Genomic DNA, 24,930 nt, shown 5'->3' with positions numbered 1-24,930 from the left:
GGGAAGAGCTGCGTGTGGCTTCGAGCGCTCCCGCTCCAGGGCTGACAGCCCCTTCTTCCCAGAGCCCGTGCCCTGTATCCTGAGGCTGCAAACTCGTGTTCCCTGCCCCGGGGAAGGGAGGCTGTGCCCCCCCAGGGGCTCGGAGCTGCTCGTGGGTGCCGGGCCGTGGCAGGAATTGCGTGTGGAGCTGCCGGGCTGCGGAAATCGCGAGAGCTCGGGAGGGAACCAGGCTGTTCCCCAGCTGCTGCCCCACAGCCTCTGCTCCCCAGCCCCCTCTAGCCCATGTATTTGTTTTATTAATCCACGCAGATAAACATGAAGGAGGCAGCTGCAGGATGCGATTTCCCTGGTGATAAAAGGCGAATGGGCCGAGCTGCAGGGTTTTGGAACGTGCAGCTCCCTTGGTTTCTTGTGGGATGATGGCAGAAGCAGGAAGCTGTTTCCCATCAGGGCACTGGGCAGGTCTCCTCTCCTTTGCTCCTGGGGTGGGATGGCCTCCCCAGGAGCAGCATGTGCTGAGCTGGTCCCTCCCTGCCTGCAGAAGCAGAGGATGGGACCATCCAGGGGACCCCACTTTCTGGGCAGCACAGAGAGCCCCTCTGCCCTTCCAAGGGCTTGCTCTGCTCCTCCTGCCCCAGCAGGGCAGCTCAGTCCTTCCTCAGAGGCAGAGGAGAGCTCACATCTTGCTTTAAAAAAAGGGTTGTTCAGAGTCCTCCTGTTCCCCCTGCAGTGGAATGGGCTGGGCAGTGGGGCAGGTTGGGCGCCAGCCAGCAGCTTGTCTTTTAGTTATTCCTTTCTTCCTTTCTTTTTGATTTTTTTTTTTTTCCTAATGACTTGCAGTTAGATCATAGCTGGAATTAGAAAAGGAAAATCTCCACTGAGTTTTCCTGATGGCAGCAGGCAGGCGGTTTCCTACCCTGCTCTCCCCAGTTCCCTGCCAGTGGTTCAGGAGCAGAACACAGCCCTTATTTATTTTTTAATCTCATTTGCAGTGAAAACTACTGATTCATGGAACAAGTTATTTTTGTCATAGTTTTTCAGCATGACCTCATGAATCATTTCATCTGGTGTGAGCCTGGGGGTGGAGAGGCACCAGTTAGCACCAGTTATCTCCCCAGTCTGCTTTGCAGAGCTGTGGTACCACCCTGGGAGCACACTGGGGCAGGCAAGGGCATGGTAGGATTGATTTCCACCTGCAGGAGGGAGCATGGAGAAGGAGCTGAGAGCTTGGAAGGGTGCAGGATGTTAATATGGAGAAGTTAATAGAAGTTAACATGGAACAAATGCCTCCCTTTCTGCTGGGTGAGATTAGAAACAGCTCTCCAGGGTCTTTGTGGCCGTGAGAGACCTCTCAGCACTTTCCACCAGGATCTCTGCTGGGATTGAGCCAGTTTCCAAATGGGGCAGGGACATTTCATCTCCTAAAGGAGCCTGGCAGTGTCCTGTGTGTGGGGTTCAGCTGCCTGCAGTGCTCCAGCCTCTGCTTGTCCCCTCTGCCTGCTGCCTTTCCCTGGTGGCTGAGGAGCTCATCATCTCCAGGAGCTGCATCCAGGAGAACTCCCAGACCTGGCACTGCTGAGCTTTAATCCTGTGCTGGTGCCACTCCCACGTGCAGTGGAGAATGGAGTGGTGGTAAATCCCCCAGGTCTGCACAGGAGAAGCACAAGTTTTCTGAGGGGTTCAGCTTTCCCAGGCAGTTCTGCCTGACCAGGTTGGGCTGTGACTCAAGGCAGGCTTGGCAGAGTCTGGGAGGGTCATTTGGTGGCAGAGTGGAAGTCAGCCTGAGCCGTGGAACCATGGAATGGTTTGGGTTGGGAGGGATCTTAGAACTCAAACAGTTCCACCCCTGCCATGGCAGGGACACCTTCCACTGTCCCAGGCTGCTCCAAGCCCTGTCCAACCTGGCCTTGGATGCTGCCAGGGATGGGGCATCCACAGCTTTTCTGGGCACCTGTGCCAGGGCCTCAGCCCCCTCCCAGGCTCTTGGGACAGAGGTGGGAAGGCTGGAGGAGAGCAGTGCTGTGCTGTGGAGGGGCAGTTCCTGAGGTTCTGCTGCTAGAGCAGATACTGAAACCCTTCAGTAATTAAAGGCTCCATGAAATGCAGCCCATGACACCCCGATGGAGCTGTTGTTATTATTTTTAGAGAGAGCCATAGATGGCAGCTGTCCCAGCTCTTTCTAATACTCATGATTTCCTGAAACCCCCCCTCCCCCTTCTTCTTCTTTAATTTTTTTTCATTTTTTTTTTTTATATTTTGCAGGAGCCTCGACGTCTGGATTGGATTCAATGATTTTGCAAGCTCTGGAGCGCAGCAGAGAGGGGAAGGATTTAATCTGGAGAGCTGTCAGAACTGGCTGCCAGGAGAGCCCCATCCCTCCAACGCTGACCACTGCGTGCGCATGGGCCCCACGGGCCAGTGCAACACGGACCTGTGCATGGCCAAGCACAGCTACGTCTGCGAGTACAAGCCACCAGGTGGGCTCTGCTGGCCCTGCTGCCACCCAGGCTGGGCAGGTGTCCCCTCCCTTGCACTGGTGTGGGAAAAGAGGGATGCGTGGAGAGCTTCCTCCAGGGCATCACCACAAAACGAGGAGAGCTTCCTCCAGGGCATCACCACAAAACAAGGAGAGGTTCCTCCAGGGCATCACCACAAAATGAGGAGAGCTTCCTCCAGGGCATCACCACAAAACAAGGAGAGCTTCCTCCAGGGCATCACCACAAAACGAGGAGAGCTTCCTCCAGGGCATCACCACAAAACGAGTGTGACTTGCAGCACTATTCCCAAACCCAACTTCTAGAAACCCAACTTCAGCCCAAAACAAAGAGTTTGGCTTGCTCCAGTCTTTGCCAAGACAGAGGAGCGAAGTTCTGAGGCAAAGCAGTGGAAATAGCTTCTCCCTCTTGCTTGAGCAATCTCTGCTGGTGGCTTGGTGGCCTTCACTGTGTATTTTGGGAGGTGCTGGGGTGGCTCAAAAAGTTGATTAGGCGAGGCGTGATGTGCTGTGCAGGTTTGTGGTTATTCAGCCCTCCAAATCTTCCACACCGGTGTAGGAAGTAAGAAAGAGAAGTAGAATGGCCATGAAGCAGAGGAGAAGATTTATGTAAGAAGGAAAAGCCATGGCCAGAGAGGGCACTGGCCTGGTCAGAGGGGCAGCAGCAGCTGCCCAGTCCCCAGAGAGCCACCAGTGTTTGCCACTGGTGGAAACCTGCTGGTTGTGGCCACGTTTCCCAAAAAGTCCAGGGGCACAGGGAGGATGAGAAGGTGCACCTGGTGCTCAGAAATTCCAAGCAAATCATTAGTTGTCGAAGGGAGAATTACTTGCACAGTTCCTAGAAGTTAGAACATTGCAAATGAAAATGTTATTTGTGCTGGATGAGAAAGAAATCAAGATACCTGTAAGGAGGAGGAAGATACAGGATTCTGGAGCTGCTGCTCTCCTGAGTGGTCCAAGCCCTGCTGCAGCTTCACAGGGTGGAGGGGATGGCCTCGGGCCCTGCTGAGTCTCATGGGCTTTGTTCCAATATTTCCTTTGTCAACAGGAGTTCTCCTAAACGCCGAAAACTTCTTTGAGGGGGACGCTGAGCTGGCCACACAGGAGGCCGTGAGGAACGTGAGCGAGGCCGTGCTGGCAGATCCGTGGCAGGCTGAGGAGGTGAGGGGGGCTTTGCTCCTCCTGTGCTGCCCGGGGGTCCCTGGGGACACGGGCAGGTGAGAGCTGTGCGTGTTCTGCAGGTGCTGCAGTTCCCGGAGCTGGCCTTCAGGCACCAGGGCTTTCTCACTGCCCTGGAGTTTGTGACGCAGGAGCTGCACCAGCCCGTCCAAGTGAGGTTCCAGGTGCACAGACTGATGGATGGAGAAGGTGAGGCTGCTCCTCAACGCCTGTGGGACTCTTGGAGGTGACACCTGGGGCTGGCCTTGTGGCCCCTCTGGTCCTCTGGCCCTTAAAGGCTCAGAGGTTTGGTTCTGGTTTTTTGAGGAGATCAAAGTGTGGGATCCACAGCCTTGGAGCAGTGGTTATCCTGGAGAAAATAACAGAGGAAAAACCTCTCTCAATGCACGAGGAGAGTGTGAGTGTAGGGACCATGTGGAGAAGCTCATTAATCTTCTGAGTTGTACTTTTTACTTTGTGAAGACACATGTCAAATGTGTTCTGGTCCATCTGGCCCCACGGGTTAACAAGGAAGAACATTTTCCTGAGCCCATTTCTTCCTGATGGATGAGATAATCTAAAAAGCCTTTTATTCCTTGTACAACAGCTCAACAGTCACAGTTTTGGCAACAATTAATTCTGCAGCAGAATGTTTGTTGTAGCCGTGGGGTTGGCTGGTTACAAAAGGATCTTTTTTGACACTGACAGGCTGATACTTTGACATGGAAACATTAACTTCAGAAAAGTTGCTTAATGTGTTTTCAATGTCAAGGCCAGCTCTTGCTTTCACTTGGACTCGCTTCTGTTGTAGCACAGATCCTTTCAGAATGCAAATTGGTACGTTCTCACTGGAAAAGAGACAACTTTGGGTTTAATGATCTTGGTGGATTTTTCCAGTAAAACAGGACGTTTATGTAGCAGCAGGACGTGCTGCAGTTGCAGCTTTTGCTAAGAGTGGAGCCATCATCAAAATGGAAAAAAAACGGTGAATTTGGAGCAGAGGAGAGCAGTAGTAGTGTTACTCGCCAGAGTGGCTATCACTGATTTCTCTTTCACTTCTTCCAGACTACCAGGAGGAAAACAATGCTACAGAACCCTTCCCCAGCGCTCAGGATGACGGGAACTGGACGCTGCTGGAGTGTCCTGCTGGTTTCCAGTGGTGTCCTTTGACGAATCTGTGCTCATCCCACAACAGCTGCTGCAACGGGACCGAGTGTGCCAACAGTTCCTTTGGCAGCAGCCCTGCCCCCGGGTCCCTGCAGCCCAACGACAGCCAGCCCAGCCATCAGCTCCTCAAGGAGTTCCTCTTTGTGGTACCAGCTGGCCCCTCTTCCCAGTACCAGGTCAGTGTTCACTGCTGTCACCAGTGGGTGGACGGGGCAGTTTTCTCCTGAGGGTTTTGGGTGAGCGTCGCTATCAGACACGAACTGAGTACACAGAAGCTTGGCAAGTTCAAAAGAGAAAAAGAGTAAACTTCAGTTCTGACTTTGCAGTATATAGAATTTTAGAAGTGACAGTGGATTGGAGGGTGAAATTGCTACTTCTCCAACCACACTGGTCAAACTAACAGTCTATTAATTCCCTCTTTCCACAAAGAAGAATGCAAAATAATCATTATTTACATGAACAGTGCGTGAGAACCTCAGTAGAAATACGTAAACATTATCAGAAGGTTAAAGAAATTTCATGAGAACTTTAAAACTTTCAAAAGAACTATAAAAGAAAACTTAACACTTTTAAAAATCGGGGCAACAGGTAAGTTTGGGTTGTTCCCGTGTGGCAGATGGAGCCACACAAGCCCGTTGGAATGAAAGGATGTGCCCAGTGGCACACGAGCCATGGGCTCCCTGCTGTGCCTGGGGTGCTGGAAGGTGTCCCTGCCCATGGCAGGGGCTGGAGCAGGATGGGTTTTGAGGTCCCTTCCCACCCAAGCCATTCCGTGTTTCCATGGAAGGGCTGTGCAGATTCCATGGGCTATTCCCGCGTGCGGATGCAGTATAAACCCGATTTCTCTGTTGGCACATTTGATTCAGAGAGGCCAAGGAGGGTGGGGTGGGTACAGGCTGTGTTGGGATCTGCACCTTTTCTGCTGGTTCCCACCTGGCAGGAAAACCCAGCATTGTGCCCGGGCGGGAGCTGGGTGCTGACTGCTCTTAACGCCAGGCATTAACCCAGACCCCCTCTCCCCCTCTCTGCAGGTCACATTCAGCAAAGAAAACATCTTTGTCAGGGCTGGGGACGTTTTCAGCATCCAGCACAACGCAGCCTCGGGCTCCTTCCTCCAGTGCCACCGCCGAGCCACCTCCCAGGACAGAAGGAGCTCCTCTGAGTGGCCAGCGGCTTTGGCGAGCGGCCCCGCGTGCTCCGTGCGGGTGCGCTACGCCGAGGAGCAGCTGGTGCCGGTGCTCAGCCCCAACAACGCGGGGCTGGAGCAGCCCGGTGGCTACGTGCTGCGGGCCAGCGTGGCCAACGGGCTCTTCAGCGCCAACCTGTCCTGCGGCTTCCGCGTGGCCTCCCGCGTGTCCGGCCTGCGGGTCATCCACCCGGCCCCCCAGGGCTCCAGGGTCTACCTGCCCACCAACCGCACCACGCTGCTGCTCAAGCTCTCCTCGGGGGTCGACGCCACGGCCAGCTGCCTGGGGGACAACCGCACCGTGCCCTTCGTGGCCACCTGCCCGGCGGCCGTGGCCCCGCTGTGTGCCAGGGAGACCAACGACACCTGGTTTGCTGTGCTGCAGCTGGGCGGCCTCGGGGAGGGCGTCAGCACCCACGTGCTGGTGGCAGAGAACTCGGTGAGCTCCCAGAACATCACGGTCACCGTGAAGGTGGAGGAGCCCATCCGCGGGCTGAGGGCCACCCCCGACCCCGAGAGCAGAGTGCTGCTGAACACGCGGGTGGTGAGTGCTTGCTGCTGCTCTGAACCCGTCCCTCGTGGGTGTTAGCCCTCCCCTGGAGCTGTGGGGGTGTGTTTGCCTCGGGGCAGGGGGGGCACTGCTTGCTGCTAAGCTGCCAGGCCGTGCGCTGCTGCAGGCACAGCATGTGGCACCAGCACTGGCGCTCTCCAGCAGGAAGGCAGCTCAGCTGCACGTCCCCCTGGGCCCCCTGAGGCAAGGCAGTGCCTGCTGAGAGGCATCACTGCCTGTCCGGCTCCCCAAGACACCAGAGGCGTTAGGAAAGGCCAGTCTTTGCCTTGTTTTACCTTGTCCAGGTGGTCGTCCCTTGAGGTGTTTAGATCTGCTCTGCTAAATCCTTACATCAGCTGGCTGAAGCTGTAGAGATGTTTCACCCCTCCAAGTCTTGGAGTTCCTCTGGTGTTTGCAGTCTTGTTTTTTCCAGTCCCCCCATCCCCAGAGCTACAGCCCTGGGAAGCTGCTCAGTAGCTGCCCCAAATGCTCTGTACAAGCTCTGGCTGCTTCTGGCAGATCCTGTGCCTGCACCTCTCGGTCTCACCCTTCCTGCTGCCACAGGCTGCTCAGGAGGCACTGTTGGAGTGAGGAGGGACCTGCCCTGTCCAACCCCTTCAGTCTTTGGGTCAGCCACCATCCCTGGAGGAGGGTCAGAGGCTCAGCTTACAGGTGTAGCTAAAGCCAGGCTGTTTCTGCAAAGATTTCAGAAGGTTTTTTAGTCAGCAAGAGGGACCTGATCACAAGAGCAGAGTGCTGGGCTGTGGGAGCAGGGAGTGTGGGGTCTGCTCCCAGCTCTGCTGGGGATTTATGGAGTCAGGGTCTGCATTTCTCCATGAGCAGCAGAGCCACAGATGATCTGTCACCTCTGTGCCATGCTCTGAGGGCACTGCAGGTGTGGGAGCCTCCCAGTCTGCCTCTGCTCCCTCTCCAGTTCAGCTGGAGATCTCCTGGGAAGTGCTGGGCTTGCTTTTCTCTTGCACTAGTGTGAAATGTTCTCGTGCCTTTCAGAGCTACATCCCTGTGATGGAGGCTGGGTCAGATGTGACTTTCCGATGGACAGTAGATGATAAGCCATCTTTCACTTTTTACAATGTTGTCTTCAACGTTATCTACCAAAGCCCAGCTGTGTACAAGCTTTCGGTAAGCCAAGGCTTTTCCCCTGACACCATTTCACCCCTGGGTTTCCATCTCATCCCACAAACTCCTCAGGAAAAGCAGCAGGGAGAGAAGGCAGAGTTGGGTTGAGGTTTTCACTGTGCTTGTCTGTTCTTTCTCACGGAGCTGCTCTTGCAAATGCAAATAGTTTCTTCTCCTCTTACATTACTGTGCTGTGTTCCTCCTCTCTGCTTTCTCCTCTTTCCTCCAAGCTCCCCTTTCTGTTCATGGGGTGTCTGTGTTTCCCCCTCCTCCCCAGCAGGAATTAGCAGGGAGCCCCTGCTCTGGCTGGCAGGAGATCTGGATTCAGAACCTGGCAGAGGCAGGATGCATCATAAGACTTCCATAGGCAGGCCAAGGCTTCTCCCACGAGCTCCTGTGTTCTCTGTCCTGTTCTCCTTCTCCTGGTGCAGACTGGAGTGCTGGGTTTTGCCATGGCCCCTGAAGGATGGAGCAGAGTCTGGGCCAGGGGAGCTGTCTGTTGTGGAACAGGAGTTGATCTCTGGCCAGCACATCTTTGAGTGTGGTGCCTTGCAGAGTCTGCTCTGGTCCAAGGTGCTGGATCTGCTCTCAGGGTGACTCTTGGCCTCCTGAGCAGACACCAGCCCAGCCCCGAGGCCACGCTCACACTAATTTGCTGGGTGCAGCACTAATTTGCTGGGTGCAGCACTAATTTGCTGGGTGCAGCACTAATTTGCTGGATGCAGCACTAATTTGCTGGGTGCAGCACTGTCCTGAGGGCCTGGGCTGCTTTCACTTGCTGAGGTGCCATTAGCCTGGGGGGCTCTGGGTTCAGTGCAGCACATCCACAGAAGCCCAGACACGAGCTGCTCTTCCCTGCTGGGCTGGGAGGTCTGTTCCAGTGGGTTAGAATGACCCCTCTGCCAGCAGCTCTGCTCTCCTGCAGGTGAGAAGGTGAAGATGCTCTGTCAGTGTTACATGCCTAGAAAGTCGTGAGGGTTCTGCTCTACTTCTGTCATGTCTCTTCTTGTGTCCCTTTCTTTCCCTCCTCTGCCCAGCCTTGCTCTCCCTCTCTGTGCCCACCACACCAGGATCCTGGAGCTGCACTTGGTGTGCTTGGTTTTATGAGCTTCTCCCATCCCTGCTCTGTGCTTGCAGCCACTTTTCTGCCACTCTCCCGAGGAAATTGGATGGCTCTTGTCCCCTTGGTGGCAGCAGGTGCCTGTGCTCAGCAGCTGGAGCTGCAGGGCACATCGGGGCAGGCAAAGGGGCAGCTGGCAAGTTCAGAGCCAGAGGAGGCTCAGGATGAGGAGCTCCTCTCCTTGTCCTCTTGCTGTAGCACCAGCCCTTCCTTGAGTGGTGAACATGTGGCCACTCTCTCTCTGCCCTGACCTGCTCGCTTGCCCAGTGGTGCTCCTTCAGTCCAGCAAAGCCCCACTCCGAGGGCAGCAAGGGCACCCCAAACCCATTCTTTGTCCCGCTGTCCTTCCCAGCTCACCGCCTCCAACCACGTCAGCAACTTCACAGTCAACTACAACGTGACGGTGGAGATGATGAACAGGATGAGGAACCTGAGCGTGGTGGGTGCCCTGCCAGTGGTGCCCCAGAACAGCAGCGTGGAGTTCAGCGCCAGGGTTCACGTGGACTCGGCTGTGGAGGCTCTGTTCCTGTGAGTCCTCTGCTGCTTGCCAAAACTTAGGATCTTATGCATGTCACACCTTGCCTGCACAGTTTCTCTTCCCAGGGCCAGATGGTCCATCTCAGCTGCTGTTTAGTTAGTGTGAAATCTCTGTGAGTGGGGGTCGGTCACACACCTGTAATTCAGGCTGAAATCCTTTCCATTTATGCGAGCATGACACTGCTTTAATTTGGGTTCTTCCTCCTCTCAGCACAGCTGCTGCTTTGATACTTGGCATTCTGCCTCCTGTGTTTTTTTGGGGAACCCAGCCCTGACCTGAAAGACAAGCCAGGATTCCTCTGGGATTCCTGTGATTCTCCTGTTGTGCAGTGTAACGTGGTTTGCCTGCTTCTCCAGGTGGGATTTTGGAGATGGTGTCCAGGAGACATACCTGTTCAAACCTCCCTACAACAAGTCTTTCCTTGTTCCTGATCCCAATGTCCATGAGGTTGTCATTGAGCACAACGTTTCACACATCTACCAAGACCCAGGTATGCTCAGCAAGGTTCTTTGGGGAAGAAGGGGCTCAGGCATTTTTGGTATGAGGGGTGTACAAGGCACCTTCCAAAACAACCAGGGCTTGGAAATCATTGCCTGATTCCTGAGCAAGCAGCCGGAGTGACTGAAGTCTCCAGCAGTTGCCATCCTCTCTGTGTTTCCCAGGGAAGTCTGGCCATGCTGTAAGAAGCAGACCCACCACCCTCAGCCCCTTTTTGGGCAGTCTCAGCAGAAGGACGAGGGGCAGGCGGGCACCAGGCTGGTGGGAGGGGCGGGCAGCAGGAAGGGTCTGCTCTGTGGGTGTGCAGGAAGAAAATCTTTTATCTCTACCTGTTGGACTGGCTCCTTTCTTGGTGCTTGGTCCCCATATACACGACCTGGTGTAATTCCTGCTGGTCCTGGGCTGGAGCAGGGCAGCCCAGAGTGTGCACAGCACAGGAGCAGAGTGTCCCCTGCAGCCCCTGTCACACCCCCCACCCCACCACAGCACTGAGAAGCTGTTGACAGGCATGTCCTCACCCTGCCCTTGCTCTGCTCTCTCCCAATGCAGGAGAATATGCCCTGATGGTTGTTGTGTCCAACCAGTATGAGAACCTCACCCACCTGAGCCCAGTCCAGGTTCACAGTTACCTGATTGACGTGAAGGTGGAGGCAGAGGAGGATGTTCTGGTCGTGGGCCGGCCGGTCACCTTCCGAGCCACTGCCCTGCCGTCCCCGTACGGCGTGGTGTACACCTGGGACTTTGGGGACGGCTCCTCCCTGCTCACAGAGACCCAGCCCTCAGTGACCTACAGCTACCCCCGCAGAGGGGTGTTCAACGTCACCGTGACAGCCAACAACACCGTGAGCAGCGTGGAGACCGTGGAGTGCTACCAGGTGTTCGAGGAGATAACGGGGCTCCGCGTGTCCGCGGACGAGGCCGCAGAGCAGGGAGCAGCTGTCACCATCAACGCTTCCGTGGAGACTGGGGACAGCATCACCTGGATATTTGACATGGGGGACGGGACGGTGCTGAGGAGTCGGGTGCCGGTGGTAGAACACGTGTACATAAAGGACGTCAACTGCACCGTGAACGTGACAGCTGTGAATCCTGTGAACTCTGTCTCCCAGGCGGTTCCTGTCCGGATATTTGTCCTGGAAATACTCAAAATAGAGCCTACTTCTTGCATCCTGGAGCACCCGGACGTGCAGCTCACTGCCTACGTGACGGGGAATCCTGAGGAGTATGTCTTTGACTGGACTTTTGGAGACGGCTCCTCCAATGTCACGGTCAGCGGGGACCCTGTGGTGATGCACAACTTCACCCGCAGCGGGACGTTCCCGCTCACCCTGACCCTGTCCAGCAGCTTTAACAAGGCTAACTATTTCACCAGTGTCTGTGTGGAGCCGGAGATCCTCAACGTCACCCTCCTGCCTTCCAAACGCTTTGTGAGGCTCGGGGAAGAGGCCTCCTTCCAGGTCAGTGCCGTGCCTCCCTACCAGTACCGCTACCGCTGGGATTTCGGCAACAACGAGTCCGCCAGGTCGAGTGGGACTGAAGTGACCTACACCTACAAAAACACAGGAGTCTTCCTGGTCACAGTGACCGTCTCCAACAATGTCTCTTTCAACAACGACACGGCGTTTGTGGAGGTCCAGGAGCCAGTTGGGGTAGCAAAGATTGAGTATAACGGGACAGATGTTCTGGAGCTGAACCAGATCTACCTGTTCTCTGCCAGCATGAATGGAACCAAAGTGAGTTACTGCTGGGACTTTGGGGATGGCACTGTCCAGCCTGGCCAAGTGGCCACCCACTCCTACAACAGCACAGGCCACTACAGCATTACAGTGACGGGGCAGAACGACGTGAGCTCCAACGAGACCACCATCGACGTCACCGTGAAACGGCGGCTCTTTGGCCTGACCGTCAACGCCAGCAGGACAGTGGTGCCGCTGAATGGGTCGGTGAGCTTTGTAGCCACGCTGGTGGCTGGCACTGCCACCCGCTACTCGTGGATCCTCTGCGATCGCTGCACTCCCATCCAAGGCTCCTCCACCATTTCCTACACCTTCCGCTCCGTGGGCACGTTCAACGTCATCGTCACGGCCGAGAACAAGATCAGCTCGCTGCAGGACAGCATCTACGTCTACGTCCTGGAGCAGATTGAGGGCCTGCAGGTGGCCAGCCCTGACCTGGTGGAGGACATGTATTTCCCAACTAACAAAACACTCCATTTGCAGGCCGTGGTGAGAGAGGGCACAAACATCTCCTACAGCTGGGTGGTCCAACGGGACGGCAATGCTGCGCAGACCTTCACTGGGAAAACCTTCCCCTTGAGCATCCTGGAAGCTGGGAACTACACTGTCTACCTGAAGGCCACCAACATGCTGGGCTGTGACACTGCTAACAGGACACTGGAGTTCATTGAAAGCCTTGGTGTCCTAAAGCCCTATGCCTTCCCCAACCCAGCTGCTATTAATGCCTCTGTGAACATAAGTGCCACCATAACCAGTGGCACTGGCGTCGCGTACGTGTGGTACCTGGAGGATGGCTCCTCTCGTGTCACCTCTGAAGCCTTTATTATACACTCCTTCCAAAGCTCTGGAATGATTGAGGTCATCGTTGGAGCAGAAAACAAGCTGAATTCAACCAATGCCACTGTTTCTGTCTGTGTGGAGGAGGTCATCGAGGGGCTGAGTATAGGGACAGCAGAGCTGGACTGTAGGTACGTCTCCTCAGGCTCCACGGTGGTCTTTGAGGGGGAGCTGCAGAGGGGGACTGAAGTGACCTGGCTGTGGCAGGTGCCAAATGGCACACTGAGTGGCCAGTCCGTGGCAGTCACGTTCCCCACGGCAGGGTTGTACACGGTCCATCTGAACGCGTCCAACGACATCAGCTGGGCTCTGGCCAGCAGGAACATCTCAGTGCTGGACAGGATTCAAGGTCTGGAAGTTGTCGCCAGCAAGAAGGTGGTGGAGCCAGGGGAGCAGGTCACCTTTGAGATCAGGATGCTGTCAGGTACCTCTGTGAGTTACCTGGTGAGCATTAGTGGGGACTACTCCGTGGTGCTCAACGGCTCCAGGTACAGCCATGAGTTCACCAAGAGCGGCGATTATCTGGTGACCGTGACCGTGCAGAACCAGATCAGCATCGCCCACGCCCAGGTGCTCATCTCTGTCCTGGAGCCCATCCAGGACGTCAGGCTCCTGAACTGCTGCGAGGAGGGCATTCCCACGGGCATGGAGAAGAGCTTCAGTGCCCACGTGGGCAGCGGCTCCCGCGTGTCCTTCTCCTGGCAGTTCTGCCTGTGGAAGGAGCGAGGCCGGTCCGTGGTTGCTGCGTCAGGAGAAAGAGTTTCCTATGCTCCAGAAGCTGCAGGGCTGCTGGAGATCCACCTCACTGCCTTCAATGACTTGGGAAGCGTCAACATCACCAGAACCATCCAGGTGCAGGACCCCATAGTCCAGGTGTCCCTCAGTGCCACCAATGCCTTTGTCAACAGGACGGCGCTGTTTGAAGCCGTGGTGGTGCCCAGCAGCAGGAGCGTTGAGTTCTTGTGGAGCTTTGGGGATGGCTCTTCCACTCAAACCACCAGGGCTGCAGTGGCCAACTATTCTTACCTGAGCCCAGGGGATTACCTGGTGGAGGTGAATGCCACCAATCTCATCAGCTTCTTCATAGCCCAGCTCACTGTCACCGTCAAAGTCCTGGAGTGCGAGGAGCCCGAGGTGGAGCTGGCCCTGCCACCGCAGGTGGTTATGAAGAGATCCCAGAGGAACTACCTGGAGGCACAGATTGACCTCCGAGGGTGCATCAAGTACCAGACAGAGCACCTGTGGGAGATCTACCGAGCGCCCAGCTGCATGAACTTGGACGACTCCAGCAGGATCCGGCTGCCGAACGTCGACGTCAACAGGCCCCAGCTGGTTATCCCAAAGCTCGGCCTGGAAGTTGGGAACTACTGTTTCATGTTTATTGTCTCCTTTGGAGACACCCCGCTGTCCAAGAGCATCTTTGCCAATGTGACTGTGATCCCGAGCAAGCTGGTCCCAATCATCGACGGGGGGTCATACCGTGTATGGTCCAACACCCAGGACTTAATCCTGGATGGGGAGAAATCCTACGACCCCAACTTGGATGACGGGGAGCAGACCCCGCTGTGGTACGAGTGGTCCTGCACATCCTCCTCCAAGGTAAGAGCAGCCTTGCCCAGCCACAGTGACCATTTGGGAGCTCCAGCTCCACCACAAACATGCCCGGGGTGAAACGGTGTCGGGGGGAAGCTTTTGTGAGCTTTTGTGAGCACCTTTAACAGGGCTGCTCTGGGAGGAGGGTTGCAAAGGTTCAGTTCCCAGCTCAGGATGATGATACAGAAATTGGTGTGAGGAATGGTGCAGCGCAGTTGGCCCGTGGGCAGGGCAGGAGGGCTGGCTCTGGGAGGGAGGCATGGGCATTGCTGCTTCCCTGGCACTTGGCCTCCGGTCCCCGGTGTCAGTGCTGCTGCTTCCAGGCACTGAGGGTGTTATGGAGCTGCTGATGCAGTCTGGGAGCTCAGGGCTCTGGTCCCTCTCCCATTAACAGTTAAACATCTCTAACGCCATCAGGGGACAAAGTTAGACTTGGGAGAGGTCAAGTGACCACAGCCTGTGGTCACTAGCAGGTCACTGTGCTCATGTGCTGAAGTGATCTGACCCTGCACTGATGGAAGGGCAAGGGAGAACTGCCTGGCAAATCCCGATGGGAATCCACCTCAGCAGCATTTTTGATTGAACGTGGAACCCTTTTGCTTGTACAATGTCATGTTTTCTAGCTTTGTCTCAGAATAGCAAATTTGAAGTGTGTGGGGATTGGGCTTTTTAGTTTAATGTGAGCTTTTTGTGTTGCTTGGCAATGTTTGTAAGGTATTTAATGAAGAATTAACTGCTGTAAACTACAAATACGAAACTCAGATGAAATACAGGAGTACTCCAACTACTGTTTACTAACCTGAAGAGTAGGATAATGTGTTTTATTGTCCACACACGCCCTGTTTCTCCCACCCCAGTGGTGGCACTGCACAGCAAGGTCTGTGACAGTGGCTCTGTGTGGACCTGAATGTTTTGGCTGTGGACTAACCCGATGTGCACCCTTACCAAGGAGGGTTTGAAAGTTCTTTTCTCCTTGCAAGCAGAGCTCGGCTGCAGGGTGCTCTCTGAATTTCAGTGCCAAGGAAGGAATTGTCACAATTTCCAAAGCTCTCTTAGAGGCAGATGTGGAGTACACGTTCGACCTCACCGTCAGGAAGGAAGGGATGAGTCCCGAGGCCACCAACCAAACTGTACGTACCACGCACAGCTGTTATCTTCTCTGCTTGGCACAGCCACCTCTGAGGCACAGAGTCATGGGATGGCTGGGTTGGAAGGACCTTAAAGATCACCCAGTGCCACCCCTGCCATGGCAGGGTCACCTTCCACTGTCCCAGGGGGCTCCAAGCCCTGTCCAGCCTGGCCTTGGACATTGCCAGGGATCCAGGGGCAGCCACAGCTGCTCTGGGCACCCTGTGCCAGGGCCTGCCCACCCTCACAGGGAACAATTAGTCCCTTTAGTCCCTTTCCCAAGGAAATTCCTATAGGAGAAAGGAAACTTCCTTTCCTGCTCTTTAGCAGTCCCAGCTGTTCACCTGCCACAGGCTCTGCCCTCGTTTTACCCAGAGAGCTTCCTAAGAGCCAGGGCTCAGTTTTACTGTCAACAATTCCTCTCTTCTCACCTTCCAAGTTCTTTTAGGGGAGGATTTTTTTCAGTGCTCGTTGTTTATGCCCCACGAATCCCAACGCCGAGCGCACCCGCACGGTTCCTGTCAGGCACATCCATCGTGGTGCAGCTGGCAATTGGAGATGGACTCGGGCTGGGAGTGGAAACTCTTACAGCCTGGGTTTGAAACCAGAGCTGCGGGATGAAAAGAGAAAAAATGAAATTGATAGTCTTTCAAGGACATTCCGTCCTATCTGGTTTCCATGCAGGAGCACAAAACAATGCTCCCAGTGTCGCAGGAAATCTGCAGATACTGGCGGCATGAATGGGGCTCCAGCGCAGTGCTGGGGAATATTTATCCCCTTTTTAGAGTCTGCCATGTTAAACAATGTCTTCATTACTATCTTTGAATTCATAACACTCATTATGCCAGGGCAGAGGGCTCAGTCCAGGGCTGGACAAGCCCATTTCCTCAGGGATTAAAGGAATTCAGACAGAGCTCAGGAGTCAGAGTTCAACTGCTGTTGTGTCTGAGCCACCAGTGCCTCTAGAGCTCTGCGAGTGCTCTGCCAGGAAGGTGTGGTGGATGTCTGGAGATGCACAGTTGGATTCCAGCTGAAAGCCTGGAACAACGTGCTGCTCCCTGGAAAAGGTGGTTCTTCCATCCCCACCTGCAGCACAAGCAGGGTTTGCTGGGAGTTCAGCACCAGGGACCCAGAGGGACATTTCAAAAGTCATTTATGTTGTTAAAAAGTGTAAATAAATAAATAAATTCAGAATAACCTAGATCAGCCCAGCTTGGCATTGGGTGGCTCTTGCAAACCAGTGATGGAAACTGGGCAGTGTAAGAGCAGAGATGCAGCTTAAATCTGACCCCAAATCCTTTGGGAATCCCTTCCTGCTGTTTCTTAGCACAGGCTGGGCTGGTGCAGAGCAACTCCTCCCTGCAGCACCAGGTGCTGGGGTGTGTCCTTACTTGTTAGGTGTCTGTGTTTTGGTGTCAGACCTTCTGATGGAGCCTCTACCCTTCCCAGGTGTTCATCAAGAGGGGAGGAGTCCCTATTGTGTCCCTGGAGTGCGTTTCCTGCAAGGCTCAGTCTGTCTACGAGGTCAGCAAGAGCTCCTACGTGTACCTGGAGGGCACCTGCCAGAACTGTCACAACGACTCCAAGCTTGGGGTAAAGTCACAGGGCTTTGCTTCACCTCTGGGGGGCTCTGGGAGAAGGAGCAGGCAGAGGGGTCAGGGTGGAAAGGGAAAGAGAAGCAAAGTCCTGGTCCTAGATTGTCATAGAGACAAGGAGGGGAAGCAGTCCCTGGCCACAGGCAGCAGCAGGTGGGTCTGGCTGAGTCCTTGTGGGGTCATTTCTAAGCCAAAGCTGTGAGTGACCAGGTCTTTCCACACAAAAGCCACTTTTTTTTTTTTTCTTTTTTCCCTATAATAGATCTGTAAAGTGGTTTTTCTCCCTGCTGGTTGGCATTTTGCCCATTATTCTGGTGGTTCAAGCAGAGGTGGTTCAGTCTCTCCACTTGTGCCCACCTCTAATTCCAGCTTCCACTGCAGCCTGTGGAGGGGAGCAGCTCTCAGCACTGGAAGTCCTGTTGCTCCCAGCAAGCCCAGCATGTCCTTGCCTGGCATTTTCTGCCTGCTTATCTCACTGTTTCTCCTGTTATCACAATTGTAGGTTTGTGCTATTAACAGTAACCACCCAGGCCACGTTCAGCTTGCAGCACATAAAACACGGTATCCCGTGGAGACTCCACCAGTCCTTCATTTATTTCCTGTGTTTTGTACTCTGTATTATGAAATACTCTTTTGGAAGGTGATGTAATTCCAGAAACTAAAGTAGATCTCACAGTGGAAATATTCCCACCAGACATTTTGGAAAGGTTCCAGTTCTTGTTGCTGTAGCACACAAGACTAAAGCCGAATTATCAACTGCAAATTTGGCAGACGCTCCCACTAGAAATCTGTTACTTTTTATAAAAGGCTCAATCTGAAAACATTTTAAGGACATAACTTCAGCTTCAAACCGAACCTCTCGTGTCTTTCCCCCGTCCATCCCTGCAGAGGTGGGCAGCTCACAGCTTTAAGAACAAGTCCCTCATCCTGGACAGAACAACCACGTCCACCGGCGACACGGGGATGAACCTGGTGCTGAGGCCAGGAGCCCTGAGGGATGGCGAGGGCTACACCTTCACCCTGCACATCACAGACCTCACCACGGGGGAGGAGGGCTTCGCCTCCATCGACCTGCTGCCCAACCAGCCCCCCGTGGGGGGGTCCTGCCGCCTGTCCCCCGAGGGACCCCTCAGGGCTCTGGTGACCAAGGTGCACTTCGAGTGTTCAGGTGAGAGCACCTGCCAGCCCCTCCTGCTCCTCATTACCAGCTGCTCGTCCCTCAGGTGTTCCCTTCACCCCAAACTCCTGCCCCGGGGCGCTGCTGGCCAGGGCTGGGCTCAGCAGTGCTTTGGACCATGAGCAGCTTTGTGTGCCCGAATTGTGGAGCTCCCAAACTCCCCATAGCGGGCAGGCAGTTTAAAAATTCCTAACTCACGTAGGTGAGCGGTGATATCCAGGCCAGGCCAGTTCTTGTGGAAGGGACTGGTCATTTCAGTGCAGCAAAAAGAAGATGGTGTCCAAAACTGAGTCACAGTATGTGGGAAGAATCAAAAGACAAAGCAGTGGGGCTGTTTTTGCTGTGTGGGCTGGATGTTCCCACCAGAGCCACCTTCCCAACCAGCTGCAGAGACAGCAGCAGTGAGCCCAGCTTTGGAAAAGTGGCCTGGCTGATGTCCCATAGCCTTGGGCCAAGGACTAAGTGCCTCTGGAAACCAGATTTCCCCAAATGATCGGTGCTGGAGATTAGAGCTGTTTGTGCACAGTGCCGGGAAGCCACGCTGGGAGGGGATGAGCCCTGCTGCTTCCAGGGGGCTGGGCACCAAACTGGGGGAGCAGCAGAAACGTGTTCAGGGTCATGGGGTTCTAACTTTGGTATGTTTTGAGCTACCCAGAATAATGCTGGAATCAATTCCTCTTTGGAATGGTGGGGATTTCAGCTCTTAGTGATTGTTTTTAAGCTGAAGTGACAGATACGGGACACAGTGGCAATGCCAGCAGCTTCACTGGGGCTCACTGGCCAACACACAGTGAATTTCCCAAGTGCCCAGCTCCCATCAGACTCCCCATAATTCCTGGGAGCTCCAGGGAAACCTTTGTGCAGGTTTTATCCTGGACCCAGTTGTTCCTGAGATGCTGAGCTGCCGGAGGGCTGAGCCTCTGTCTAAAGTCAGGCCTTGCAGGGCTTGTAGAGAAGCTGTGGCTTTTGTCAGTGCTGTTCCCAGTCCCAGCAGAGTTATCCCCCCTTTTTATTTTGATCATGAATTTTTCATGATCCCCTTAAGTGTTACAGAACCCAAACACCCAAGGAGAAACCCCTAAACATCACAAAAAATTCAGAGAGAACGAAGGCACCCATCCAGCCTGATGGAGTCCATGAGCTGTCCTCATTCTGGGGACAATCTGCCAGAGCAGGGGACCCTTGCTGGGACAGCAGCAAGGGCAGGTCCACAGAACCACCAGGGAATCCTGGAATGGCTTGGAGTGGTCTTTGAAGAGCATCTTGTCCTTTGCTGGGGACACCTCCCACTAGTCCAGGTCGCTCCAAGCCCCATCCGTGCCGCAGGGCTGGGCAGGACGGGACTCCCCAGGGAGGGCAGGGGCAGGGGGCAGTGCCAGCTCCTTTGGGGCGCTGTCTGCAGCTCCCCACGGCCCTGTCAGAGCCCGCTGGGCTTTCCTTGCAGGCTGGCGGGACACGGAGGACGCGGAGGGGCCGCTGGTGTTCATCCTGCTGGCCTCGCGCCACCGGCCCGGCCACTTCCACGAGTTCTGCGTGTACAAGGGCAGCCGGGCCGAGCACGGCGCCTTCCTCCCCCCCGGCTTCCACGAGAGCGGCTTCCAGGTGTCCGTGGCCGTGCTGGTGCAGGACCAGCTGGGAGCCACCGTGGTGGCCGTGAACCGGTAAGAGGCCGCTGGGCTGGCCCTCGGCCCTGTGCCCAGCCCCAGCTCCCCAGTGCCAGGCTCGTGGCGGGTCCCTGTCCTGTTCCTGGCTGAAGGGATTGCCTCCTGGAAGAGGCTGTTGGCAGGAAAGGGAGGGGAGGCTCAGCAGAAGTGCACACAGGGAATTCCGGGCTTTGTGGGGCGTTGCTGGAGGGGGGAGGCTTTCCCAGGAGTTCGCTGCTTCCGTAGAATCGTGGATTTGTTAAGTGGGAAAAGACTCCTGGGATCGTGGGCTGGGCCGGAGAGGAGCCAGGCTGCAGGTCCGTGGTGTTCCTCACGCAAATGGGGCAGCAGCAGCAGTGCTGCCTTTGTGGGTCACCCACCTGCCTCCCCTCCTGTCCCTTCCCAGCCCAGCCCACACTTCACCCAAATCCCTCTCTCCTTGCAGCTCCATGGAAATCGGCCTCCCCGAGGGCTTCCCCAGCCTCTCCCACTGGCTCTACAATCAGACTGACACCGTGCTCCAGGGCTTGGTGAAACAAGGGGACCCCCAGCAGGTCATTGAGTACTCCCTGGCCCTCATCACCATCTTAAATGAGGTAACACAGCTTGTTCTGCCCAAGAGAGGCCTCCAGAAGTCCTTGCATTCACCAGGAGAATTTTTGGGCCAGATTTTGTACAATGGTCTCTGTAGGCAGGGCAGGAATTCGGGGCTATATTCCTATTTCCCTGCCCAGGAAGAGGCTGCTGCACACCTGGAAGCCAGGCAGGGATGATCCCCCTGGGCACGGGCACCCTGCTTAGGTGGATAAGGACTGCACTGTACTCGTTAGCTGCTGAGTGCCAGGCTGTTTAGATAATTGCTTGGAGAGCAGAAGTGACATTGAGGAAGTTCTGCTGGAAAACCAGCTCATGAGATCCCTCTGGGGAGCAGCAGAGGCAGGAGATGTGGAGTGCAGGGAGCAGGTGACTCCAGCTCAGCTCAGCAGCCCCTGAAACCTCTCTTTGCTCTGTCATTCTCACTCCACCTTCCTCAGCTCCCGCTGTTTTGTTTTCCACCCCCCAGTACGAGCGATCCGTGCTGCTGGAGCCTGAGGCTGGGCAGGAATTCGAGCTCCGGACCTGGACTCGCAACAACATCACGGAGACGCTGAACTCGCTGAAGGTGAACACGGTGGATGACATCCAGCAGATCTCAGCTGCCCTGGCACAGTGCACGGTACGGCCCCTCCCCACCTCTGAGCCTGCAGGTGCAGCCCCTCGGTCCTGCCTGTGCTGGCCTGGCGCTCTGCACACGCACAGGGGGCAGGTGTCACTGTCCACCCCATCAGGGTTCCTGTGGTGACGTCCTGGGCGCTGCCAGCTCTGCCCCTGGCAGCTCTGTGCTGCTCCTCTGGTGCCTGCCCTGGTTGGCAGCTGCAGGAGAGGCCTCCACAGGCTGGAGAATTGGAGAACCATGGAATGGTTTGGGTTGGAAAGGATCTTAAAGCTCATCCAGTGCCACCCCTGCCATGGCAGGGTCACCTTCCACTGTCCCAGGCTGCTCCAAGCCCCATCCAGCCTGGCCTTGGGCACTGCCAGGGATCCAGGGGCAGCCACAGCTGCTCTGGGCACCTGTGCCAGGGCCTGCCCACCCTCACAGGGAACAATTCCTTCCCAATATCCAATCTGATCTACCCTCCTTCATAAAGCCATTTCCCATTGTCCTGTCCCTCCATTCCTTGTCCCAAGCCTTTCTCCAGCTCTCCTGGAGCCTTGAGGCACTGGAAGGGGCTCTGAGGTCTCCTCAGAGCCTTCTCTTTTCCAGGCTGGACACCCCCAGCTCTCCCAGAGCAGAGGAGCTCCAGAAACACTGGAATAAATTGCTGTGGGAGTCACAGAATCTGTGAGGACAGGCTGGGCTCCCATCAGGAGTAACACAAGTAGAGCTGCTTTGGGCCAGGGGCCAGTGCCCAGGTCTGATGCTCCTCCCAGCCCTGTTTCTGCCCTACAAGATGAGAAACCCCTCTCTGCTCTGCTCTGCTCTGCTGCTCCCTGGGAGCACCGAGATCCTGGCAGTGTGCAGCACCGGTTCCAGTGCTGGGGCTGCTGCCTGGTGGGTTTAGGAGAGAAGAGAGCCCAGCTGGGTAATGCACTTGTGCCTTGGTGCTCAGCCAGGCTGCTCTGGCTCCTCCTCCTTCCCTCCCTAATCTTTGCTTTGGGGACTGGTCAGGTTCCTTGGCCCTGGCTGTGCTTCCCCTGCAGCCAGGTCAGTGGTGGGCAGCACTGCATCCCACCCACAGGGTCCTGAGCTGCTCCCTTCCCTGCTCCTGAGCCTGCAAACCTCAAAAACCCCTTCTTTCTGTCCCCCTCTGCCTGGGGGTTTGGGGTTGAGCACATCCCATTCCGTGCTGGAGCAGGTTGTTTCTGTCTCTCCCACCTCCTCCTGCCTCGTGACTTGATTTTGCTGTGGGAGCTTAGGTCTAGAAATAGCATTTTTGTTCCATGGGGAAAGCTGACATTCCAGGATTACTTTCTGCTCTGGGCTGGAATGAAAAGCTTAGGAAAACAGTACTCCAGAAACTCCCAAGTGGCTGAGACAAGTGGAGTTCACACATTCCTTTCCTGCACAAGTGTCCATCGGGGCTGATACATTTTTGATTTTACCTACAAGGGAGAGGAAAAATCAGAATTAGTTTCTCCTGGAGGGATAAAAAAAGAATCTTGAACTTCTTGGTCGATTCTCCTCCCTAAGTAGGAGCTGCCCTTGGGTGGTTCCTCCCCATAACCCAGTGTCTTCCCCACCTCCCTGCTTCCTGACTCCGATTCACACAGTCTGTCCTGGCTCCTCAGAGCTTACAAATAAAGCAGAAAAGGGGGAATTCAAGACCTGCAGATGCTGTTTTGATTCTTCACCAAAACATATGGTGAATCATGGCTGAATCCTGTGATGATTAAAAGAAAAAAGATGAATAAGAGCGAGGAACGGGGTTGTAACAGCTTCCATGTGTTCCTCAGTCCCTCCCATCCAGCCCTGGAGAGTGCAGGAAGCTCCGGGCCATGGCTGGAACATTCTGTTTCTTGGACACATCTGGGAGCAGAGGGAGGGACATCCATCATGCCTGAGTGGCAGGATTCCTCCCACAGCCTTCAGGAGGATTTGGACACTGAAATGGATTCAGTTGGGGCTAAATCCTGCTGCCATTGGAGGTTGTGGAGTGGATGGAGGAATCCCATCCAGCTCTTCCTGGTTGGTTGCTGTGTGTGGTCCCAGAGGGGAGGTGTGCCTGGTGCACACCAGGGAACATGAATTTAGAATCACAGAATCCTGGAATGGCTTGGCTTGGAAGGACCAGTTTGCTCCAAGCCATGTCCAACCTGGCCTTGAGCATTTCCAGGGATGGAGCAGCCACAGCTTCTCTGGGCAACAATTTCCTGCCTTTATTCCTCTTCCCAACCCAAAAGCATCCTCTGCCAGGCATCCTCTGCCTGCCTGTACACTGGCACTTTGGGAATGTCACGGGGGGGAGATGGAAGAGCCTTGGAGCCACAACAACTTGCTGGCCACTGTCAGTGTGAGCTGGGCAGCCTCTGCTGGCCCCTCCCCAGGGGCACTTCCAGAGGGAAAAGGTCTCCTGAGGCCAGAGCCAGCTGGGCTTTCCCTGGGCTGCTCCAGCTCTGTCAGACCCTGGTCCCTTTGCAGGTGGTGAGCAAGGAGCTGGTGTGCAAGTCATGCCTGACAAGGACCCTGAACAAGCTGGAGACCATGATGACCATTCTGCAAGGGGAGACCACCCAGGGCACGGTGACACCGACCGGCATCGCCGACAACATCCTCAACATCACAGGTGACCCTTGTCCTGTGCGTGGGGACAGGGGACAGGGGACAGGCTCAGGGGCAGGAGCAGGCTGAGGGGAGCTTTCAGGCTCCTTCCTCTGCCATTTTTAGGAAGTTGCATCTGCCATTTGGAGCGTGGCATCCCAGCCCTCTCTTCTCCCTGTGCTTTTCCCAGGGTTGTCCTGGCTTTGGCAGCTGCTCTGCGGACATTTACATCTGACAGTTGTTAGTATAACTCACTAATACTCCTAATAAGCTCACTAATACTCCAGGGGATTCTCTTTTTAGTAAACAATGAGTAACAGCTATGGCTTCCAGATGCTTGTCTTCCTGGTTGGAGTCCAAGGAGGCTGTCAAACCTCACTGGGGCACCTGGGAGCACTGTGTGGAAATTCCCACCTGGGTGACCTGGGGGGAAGCAGAGACACCTTCTCTGCACCCCTTGTTACCTCTGCACTCCTTTCTGAGTGTGGTGCACTTAAGAGTGCAAAAGCTTAGGAACACATTTTTGTTTTATCCGTTCTCTCCCAGTTTCCTGAGCTGTGGTTCTCTTCACTACACAGGAGAGAGATCCAGTGTGCTGTGATTAAGTATTCCTCACCAAACCTGGTAGATTAGAGAGGCTGCAGGAACTGCTGACAGCTTTGCTTTTAGCTCTGGGCTATGAACACTCCAGTGGGGAAGGTCATGTGCAGAGGAACAGTGAGAAGACAGCAAGGAAAACCTCGTCTGATTGCTCTGGGAAGGGTCAGGTCCTGACTGTAGCCATTTACCAGGCCATTTACCACTTCCTCTTCTTTTCTCTCCTGGCAGGTGACCTAATCCACCTTGTCAATACAGTTTCACAAGAATCCAAGCCCCAGGAGCTGCTGGCTGATTCCCACAATTTGCTGCTGGCTCCCAAAGCCTACAACCTGTCTTCCAGCCTGATGCGAATCCTCATGAAATCCCGGGTGCTGAACGAAGAGCCCCTCGAGCTGGTGGGAGGAGAAATTAAGGCCACAGGCAAGAGGTCTGACCCCTTTAACCTGCTTTGCTACGAAAACACACCAAACTGCCAGTTCTCCATCCCCCAGGCCTTCAACTCCACCCTTTCCAACCTGACGGATGTCATCCAAGTCATGTTCCAAGTGGACTCCAACCCTTTCCCTTTTGGCTACATCAGCAACTACACCGTGTCCACCAAGGTGGCCTCCATGGAGTTCCAGACACACAACGGGGTGCAGATCCCCATCGGGAGCCTGGACTCTGAAAAAGCCATCACTGTGATGGTCTCAAACAGCACAGAGCCCGAAAATCTCGTGGCTGGCACTGAAGTCATCGAGGCAAGAACGTCTGTGAACCTGATTGTGATCATGGAGAGCAACAACAGGGAAGCAGGACTGCACTTTCAGCTCACCTACAGAGTCCTCAATGGTAGGGCTGACAAATCCATCTCTTTGTTAGTCCTTCCTGTGGGAGAGGAGGGCTGGGTGGGAGGAATAACCAGTGTGGGAAGGGATGCTGGGTGTAAGCAGCGGGTTCCACACTGCATGGTTGAGGTTCTGGCTGTCCTG

General features: G+C 55.1%; 1 protein-coding gene across 1 annotated transcript in view; it reads left to right on the top strand.

Moving 5' to 3' along the window:
- Positions 1-24,930, top strand: part of PKD1 (polycystin 1, transient receptor potential channel interacting) — an 83,484-nt gene that overhangs the window by 39,449 nt on the left and 19,105 nt on the right. Inside the window, exons 7-23 of the mRNA XM_053991897.1 lie at positions 2,263-2,477; positions 3,543-3,655; positions 3,736-3,862; positions 4,718-4,995; positions 5,851-6,549; positions 7,567-7,698; positions 9,168-9,343; positions 9,710-9,843; positions 10,401-14,023; positions 15,001-15,147; positions 16,595-16,738; positions 17,629-17,908; positions 19,362-19,578; positions 20,006-20,156; positions 20,624-20,776; positions 23,240-23,384; positions 24,188-24,790. Of these exons, the coding sequence (XP_053847872.1) occupies positions 2,263-2,477; positions 3,543-3,655; positions 3,736-3,862; positions 4,718-4,995; positions 5,851-6,549; positions 7,567-7,698; positions 9,168-9,343; positions 9,710-9,843; positions 10,401-14,023; positions 15,001-15,147; positions 16,595-16,738; positions 17,629-17,908; positions 19,362-19,578; positions 20,006-20,156; positions 20,624-20,776; positions 23,240-23,384; positions 24,188-24,790 (7,337 nt within the window). The remainder of the gene's footprint in view (positions 1-2,262; positions 2,478-3,542; positions 3,656-3,735; positions 3,863-4,717; positions 4,996-5,850; positions 6,550-7,566; positions 7,699-9,167; positions 9,344-9,709; positions 9,844-10,400; positions 14,024-15,000; positions 15,148-16,594; positions 16,739-17,628; positions 17,909-19,361; positions 19,579-20,005; positions 20,157-20,623; positions 20,777-23,239; positions 23,385-24,187; positions 24,791-24,930) is intronic.

The sequence above is a fragment of the Vidua macroura genome, chromosome 16 (genome assembly GCF_024509145.1).
Source record: "Vidua macroura isolate BioBank_ID:100142 chromosome 16, ASM2450914v1, whole genome shotgun sequence".
Lineage (NCBI taxonomy): Eukaryota > Metazoa > Chordata > Aves > Passeriformes > Viduidae > Vidua > Vidua macroura.
The sequence above is the reverse complement of the archived record's forward strand: the minus strand, read 5'-3'. Positions and strand labels throughout refer to the sequence as shown.